Source organism: Trachurus japonicus, chromosome 7 (assembly GCF_045865225.1).
Source record: "Trachurus japonicus isolate A0001 chromosome 7, Traja_1.0".
Lineage (NCBI taxonomy): Eukaryota > Metazoa > Chordata > Actinopteri > Carangiformes > Carangidae > Trachurus > Trachurus japonicus.
The window spans coordinates 15,385,516-15,392,614 of NC_140913.1; the positions used below are offsets into that span (position 1 = coordinate 15,385,516).

At 43.6% G+C, this 7,099-nt stretch overlaps 1 protein-coding gene across 1 annotated transcript; it reads left to right on the forward strand.

The window, feature by feature from the left end:
• Positions 1 to 398: 398 nt before the first annotated feature.
• On the forward strand, positions 399 to 5,558 carry amt (aminomethyltransferase). Its single transcript, XM_085781427.1, has 9 exons — positions 399 to 649; positions 1,668 to 1,835; positions 1,980 to 2,060; positions 2,387 to 2,518; positions 2,631 to 2,709; positions 2,890 to 3,035; positions 3,956 to 4,136; positions 4,222 to 4,377; positions 4,902 to 5,558. Exons 1-9 carry the CDS (start codon positions 506 to 508, stop codon positions 5,075 to 5,077), a joined length of 1,263 nt encoding a protein of 420 aa, XP_085637553.1. The 5' UTR covers positions 399 to 505; the 3' UTR covers positions 5,078 to 5,558.
• Positions 5,559 to 7,099: the final 1,541 nt, after the last annotated feature.

Here is a 7,099-nt window from a genome sequence, read left to right on the forward strand (position 1 = left end):
TCCTGGTACTTCAGGCTGTCACTCATCCTCACAAACTGACTCAACACTTATTATCTACAACAGTTAATTAGCTTCTCAAATTAGGTTTTAAAATGGTCTTTATTTTAATAATTGTGCTGCTGTGTGTAACCCTTGATCCCTGGAGGAAATCATGTAAAGTTGAAGAGGATAAAGATAAAAAAATGAACATGAAAATATACAAATATACAATATAAAATATGGTGGCTAAATAAGGTAGCCTAACTCTGTGCTAGTTTAGCATTAGCTTGGCATTAGCTTTGCCAAACCGACGCACAACATCACAACATGCGAGTCTCTCTCATGAGCATCATCAAGGTCCGTGGCACAAAAACACGCTCATCAACTACATTTCCCACAATCCTCCGCTGATTTACTGGTTCCATGTGTTTTTGCCAGAGAAGCAGAAACTCCTCAGAGTCCACGGAAGTGTCCTCCCCCTGCAGACCGAGTCAGACACAGACCTCAGCGGGACTCAGGTGGCACGATGTGGACTCGGAGGATGGTCGGGGTCGGGGTCGGGGTCCGGGCTGCGGGGCTCGGGCTGCGGGCATCGAGAGACGGTTTGCTGCGGGTCAGCGGAGCTGGCAGTGCGGGAAGGAGGCAGCAGAGGCAGGCTTCAGGAGCCGAGGTGAGTGCGGAGCGGAGCACGGTTCACAGCAGCAGGTCCCACAGGCCGGAGGGAGACCCGGGTTCATCAGTGCGCGATGAAGAGGAGGATGAAGAAGAGAAAGGTTTAGCAGCAGAGCGCAGTTCAGTCCAGTCCGGTTCAGTTCAGTCTGGTTCAGTTCAGTCGGTGCAGACTTCATTTGCTCCACTTCACTGAGCTGCACATGATTTTATTAGAAGCACGAGTGACTGATTCTGGATCAGCTCTGAGGCTGCAGACTGAGGCTGTGATCACATTAATCCACTCATTCATTCATTCAGTCTGGTGGGAGATTCAAACCCAACTTTATTGTGATTCAGAAAGAAACAGGGTTTCCTCCATAAAGCAATCTATAACAGACATGAATGAAGTTGATGTCTGAATTACTGACACATTACAACGTGTTAATGCAGATGTTGTGGACATTGAATAAAATTCACCCACTGAAGGTGATCAATCAGTTAATCAATTAATCAATCATATCTGTGAACTTTGATGTCTGTGATAGAAATCAAAGACAAGAGCAAGAACTAATCAGTGGTAGGTGTGTGTGTGTGTGTGCGTGTGCGAGCGAGAGAGCGTGCCCGTTATTAATCTGTGACTTTGGACTTGCACAGTTTTGTAAAGAGCAGTTAGGACCCACAATGCACTGCTGCCGCTGTGCTGATAAGTCCCTCTGCTGTCAGGTTCGAAGGTCAGAGGTCACAGAGACAATAGACTGTAAAACACACATGTTGAGTCTCAGCTTCATGTGACTGTTAGAGATTCAGTCTGATCACACACACACACACACACACACACACACACACACACACACACACACACACACACACACACACACGTCCTTGTTTTGTCCACATACACAACTTTCACTCGTCCTCAATGAAAAACTAACAAACAACCACTGTAGCAACTGTCTGATGCTTCAGTCCTGCAGCTTCATCCTGTCAAACACATTATCTGCAACACACTCACCAGATGTGTTGTGTTGCGTTTTCAGGCCGCCCTGAGGAAGACCCGCCTGTTTGACTTCCACAGGGAGTCGGGGGGGAAGATGGTGGAGTTTGCAGGCTGGTCGATGCCGGTCCAGTACAAAGACAGTCACATCAGCTCACACATGCACACCAGACAGCACTGCTCCATCTTCGACGTCAGCCACATGTTGCAGGTGAGGCAGACTCACTCATATTGATTTTAGTTTTACTCACGTTAATAATCTTATCATGTTTAATCAGTTAAATCACCCAGTCAAACCCACCCAGCCCACGTTTTCCTCATCTGTATCTCTGTTTGAACCTGTTTCTTGTGTCAGACCAAAGTCCATGGCAGAGACCGGGTGAGGTTCATGGAGTCCCTGGTAGTTGCGGACATTGCGGAGCTGAAGGACAACCAGGTGAGAGGAGCCTGCCTCAGCTAATCACCTGCCTGTGGACAGGACAATGAGGTCCAGTAGACACAGGGTCAAACACAGGGTCATAAGCTGACTGAAACATCTGTCTGCAGCTGGCCAGCGCTTCACTGTGTCTGAGCTGCGTTCAGGTTCATCTGAATTTACAGATCTGTTGTTGAAGGCTCTTCATAGTTTAATTAGTGAGAATAACGCAAAACATCTACAGATCATCTTTAATAATTATCATAACTATCATAGATTAATTGTCAGAGTTTCATACGATTTGATGAAGTGTCAAAATGTCCCACATGTCCCGACCCCCTCCCCAGGGTACGTTGTCCCTCTTCACCACTGAGGCGGGGGGGATCATTGATGACCTCATCGTGACAAAGACGGACCAGGGCTACCTGTACGTGGTGTCCAACGCTGGCTGTGCAGACAAAGACTCAGCTCACATGAAGGTGAGGGGGGACACACACACACTTACACACAATACAGATAACAGGTGGAGTGATTAAGAGGCTCTAATGTGTGTGTGTGTGTGTGTGTGTGTGTGTGTGTGTGTGTGTGTAGGCTCGACTGGCAGAGTTCAAAGCTGCAGGATGTGATGTGGATTTGGAGTTTCTGGATGAAGCTCTGATCGCTCTGCAAGGTGATGCAAGATTCTTTCTTTCTTTCTTTCTTTTTATTTATTAGTGTTATTCTTTTGTCCACTTTCTTATCTGTTTTCTTTCATTTAACTTTCATTTAACTCTTGAGTGATCTGACAGTGTGACGTACCCAGTGCGAGTGGCTCTCCCATGTATTGATTATTGATGGTCTGTGTGGTCAGGTCCGTCCATGTCGCAGGTGCTCCAGCAGGGTCTGAAGGAGGACCTCAGTAAACTGACCTTCATGACCTCAGCCCTGGCCACTGTGTTCGGTGTTCCCGGCTGCAGGGTGACTCGCTGTGGATACACGGGGGAGGACGGGGTGGAGGTAGGGATGAGTTGTTAATTTTGGCTCAGGCGCAGCTATAAGTTATAGTGTGTGTGCGTCTGTGTGGGTGACAGAGGGATTGTGGGAATTTGCTTCTCTTTATCTTTATTCTCAGATATATTATTATATATTATATTATATATATTATTATATTTATCTTATATCTCAGATCCTTTATCTGGATTATGAAATGCTACCTTCAGGGCGACGCTATAGAGCGAGCAGTTATAGAACTAATCGCTATAAACATTCATTCCTGCCTTCATCTATTGCTCTGCTCAACAAATCTGCTAAACACTAGCAGTCACCTGAGGTTCAGGTGTTCCTTCTAATTTTTTTTGGTCATTATTGTGTAGTGTAAATGATGTTTAAGGGTGTTGCTGTATTATATCCATCATTTTAATTGTTATATAAATCTCTTTTTTTTTTAAATAGATATATACACTAATCCTTCGGCACCATTAAATTGATGCTGATGGTGGAGTCCACACATACAAAGGTGCAATTTAGACCCAGAGACTGTGGCAATACTGAGAGGCAAGATGCAATAGGCTATAGGAGAAAGTGCAATAATTATTTTTTTTACTATAATTATTTATTACTTGTGTTAACCAGGAACTTGGTCGTACTGTCTGTAAGTGATCTCTGTTGGTTGTGTGTGTGAGTATGTGATATGGTGTATGGTTTTATAATCTGTATGCAGGATGTACAGCATTGATTGTCCATGACAATTTTCCCTCCGGGGACATTAAAGTTTATTTTGATTGATTTGATTGATTAGTCCCCCAGAACTGAGAGTCATGTTTGTATTTCCAACATGTTAATGAGTTCCTCTTACCATTAACAAATATTAATATCCGACACAGTGACGTCTGAACGAAACAAACGTTTACGAAACCTTCACTTCTCTTGTGTGTCAGATCTCCGTCCCTCAGTCCAGAGTGGTGGAGCTGACAGAGAGGCTGCTGGGTAACAGCGAGGTGAAGCTGGCCGGTCTGGGAGCCAGGGACAGTTTGAGGCTGGAGGCGGGGCTCTGTCTCTATGGCAACGACATAGATGAGAGCACCACACCTGTGGAGGGGTCGCTGGTCTGGACAATAGGTGGCGCTGTGCTTAATAATGTTTATGTCAGGGATTCAGAGTCTGTGGCTCAGTGTGTGCTGACTCTCTGCTGCTTTGTCTTCAGGGAAACGTCGGCGCCAGACAAAGGATTTCCCTGGCGCCAACATCATCGTCCCCCAGATCAAAGCCAAGACGGCCAGGAAGAGAGTGGGTCTGGTTTCCACCGGCCCCCCGGTCAGACAGCACACCCCCATACTCAGCGCAGACGGACAGGTCATAGGTGAGGAGTTAATCAAGAATGATGTCAGTAATGGCAAAAAAAAAAATCACTGATAATAAAACACGAACAGCTCAAAGCATAAATCAATAAAATCAAATATAAATGGCACAAACCTTGACCACAGACACAAGATTTGAGAGATAATATATAGATGTAATGTATATAAATGTAATATGTACCAACACCAAAGCAGCTTCTGTAAAACAAAATCTCACAGCTGAAATGGAGATATCACTGTTTTTATGATCCAACAGCTGGGTGGTACGCCTTTTTAAAGAAAAGTTTCAATTAGATTATGTGAAATCATATGTGTGGTGTTATGTGATGTCATGCACAACATGACTCAGTGTGATAAATATCAACTCATTCAGCTAGTCACAGATGTTGCATGTTATCATGATATTTTTAAAGCATGATTCAAGTGACCTTTTACTTTTACTGGACGGTAGGATCAACCAGGCCACAGTAGATGAACATTTCTGTTTGCTAACTTCCTCTGAACATGATGCCATGTCGTCTCTCAGGCGAGGTGACCAGCGGCTGTCCCTCCCCCTGCCTGAAGAAGAACATTGCCATGGGTTACGTGGATGCAGCGTTCGCTAAGAATGGGACAAATATCCAGGTGGAGGTCAGGAAGAAAGCCGTGCCGGCCACTGTCACCAAGATGCCCTTCGTTCCCACCAACTACTACACTGGATAGGACACATATACACACTACTGTTTTTCTGATTCACCAGTATTGTCAACTCAATTTACCTCTGGAAATACACCAATGGAAAACCGAAGTGTGAATACAGGAGTCCCAAGAGTCTCTCACACACTGAAGTGATAAGTTAATTAGTGATTAATTAATTAGTGGTTTAATTAATCAGTCACTGACATTAAACAGAAACAGCAGCAGGTCGCAGGTAAGATACAGTATATCCATCAGTGTGTGGAGCTGGCGTCTTGTCAACATGGTCCATAGACCAGAGTCTGATTCTCTCTTCTGGTTTTAATCAGAGCAGCTTCAAGTGGATCAACTCACTGCTCAGATACTTTACATGCACATATTTAATTAATTCATTAACCTTTGTTTGTTGTAGAGAATCAGTTTTACTAATGAAACATTATGTTTCTTGCTACTGGACCAAAACAAAAACATCCAAATCCTTCTTTCCGTGTTAAATCATAGCATCTCTGCATCTATCCTTAAGCTCTTTTAAATGCCATTCCATTAATGTTGTTGTCAGCCAGGTTGGTGAAGCATATGATCCTGAATGTGTTCACTAGCCAATCAAGACCTTGTTTTTTTCAAAGACCAGTTTATCTTACACAAAGTTTACATTACATATGCTTCACCAATAGTTGAACTTCATAGTCTGTTAATTGTCGTTATGTGTTTGACTACTGATCAAATTTAATGCCTTCTTTACGATCCGCCTTTGTTTTGAACTCTATGTGTTTAATTTAATTAAAACAATAATACACTAAATATATAAATAACACTACTTATCTACAGGTAGTCTTGAAGATGCACTGTTTGGACCCTAATATTTTAATAAGATTTTTTTATCTGATCAGAAAATGACTTTTCTGTAATTAAAGAGATAATCTCAGAACTGGCCTGTGAGTCTTTTGTTTATATTAATATTATGTTTTCTATTCATGAAATTATCCTTCACTATTTTCTGTGGTCAGTCAGTCCTACTAACTCTTGCTTCAAAATAAAAAAAAATAAAATCTAGTTTTTGTGATTGTGCTCTTAATTCAGATCAAATGTTTAAACTCGTTTTGAACGTGAATATTGTGATTTATGATAGTCTTAATATGTCCCTGAGGTGTTTGTGTGTTTTTAATGTATTACATACAGTACATACATTCAGACTCAAGGTCCATAGGCAAGACAGACAACACAACGGACAACACAACAACAGACACACAACACATACAATAAAAGAGATTATTTGACATAAAACATTTTAATTACTAGAAAGTTAAAAAAGAGAAAAATATTGATTTTATGACTCGACTCATGACCTCACATACAACACCGGAAGTGGGGGATGCTTCGGAGCGAACCTGGCAACCCCGTTAGGGTCCGCGGGAGCGCGCACTGTCTGTTAAATGCGGCAGGACCTTATTTTTACAGTCTGTGGGCAGGACGAAGGAGGGCCCGGGCGGGGTTTGAACCATAGACTGTAAAAAGAATGGACGTAGCGTCCGTGACGTCACCCATTGGTTTTGGGGAGTCGTTTTTGTGACTCAAATATGGCGGCCTGAACAGCGCCATGTTGGATTGGCCGGCCGAGAACCCGCCCACTGGCCTCGAAGCAGCTGTTCACGGAGCTGCTCGGACCTGTCACTCAACGTTTCCGCGCCCTGATTGGCCAGAATTTTAACCTAATAACAGTAAAACTATAGAGTTAAAAAAAAATTCACCCCCCTCAGAGTGTGTGCGGGGGTAGAAACTATCGATTGAGACGAAAAAACGTTCTGACACCAGGCTTTTAACATGTTTATTGAGGATGTAAAGTCGGCGATTTTAACATGGGGGTCTATGGGGAATGCTCCCTTCTGACACCAGCCCCCAGAGGAATCCGAGGGGATTGCAGTTTTTTGAACGCGGAAGTGAGCTTCACTTCTCAGACCGACAACTGCCCCCTTGGTTTGAACCCTAGTCTCGAGTCCCGGGTATGCGCACTGACCAATCAGCCAAAGGGATATCCCTGTGGCCAAGTGG

What these genes read in the sequence shown, in the direction of transcription:
- amt (XM_085781427.1), top strand. Translation starts at nt 506, where the DNA reads ATGTGGACTCGGAGGATGGTCGGGGTCGGGGTCGGGGTCCGGGCTGCG. An exon ending in AAGACTCAGCTCACATGAAG is followed by an intron (nt 2,519 to 2,630) that starts GTGAGGGGGGAC and finishes GTGTGTGTGTAG; the next exon opens with GCTCGACTGGCAGAGTTCAA. An exon ending in CGCAGACGGACAGGTCATAG is followed by an intron (nt 4,378 to 4,901) that starts GTGAGGAGTTAA and finishes GTCGTCTCTCAG; the next exon opens with GCGAGGTGACCAGCGGCTGT.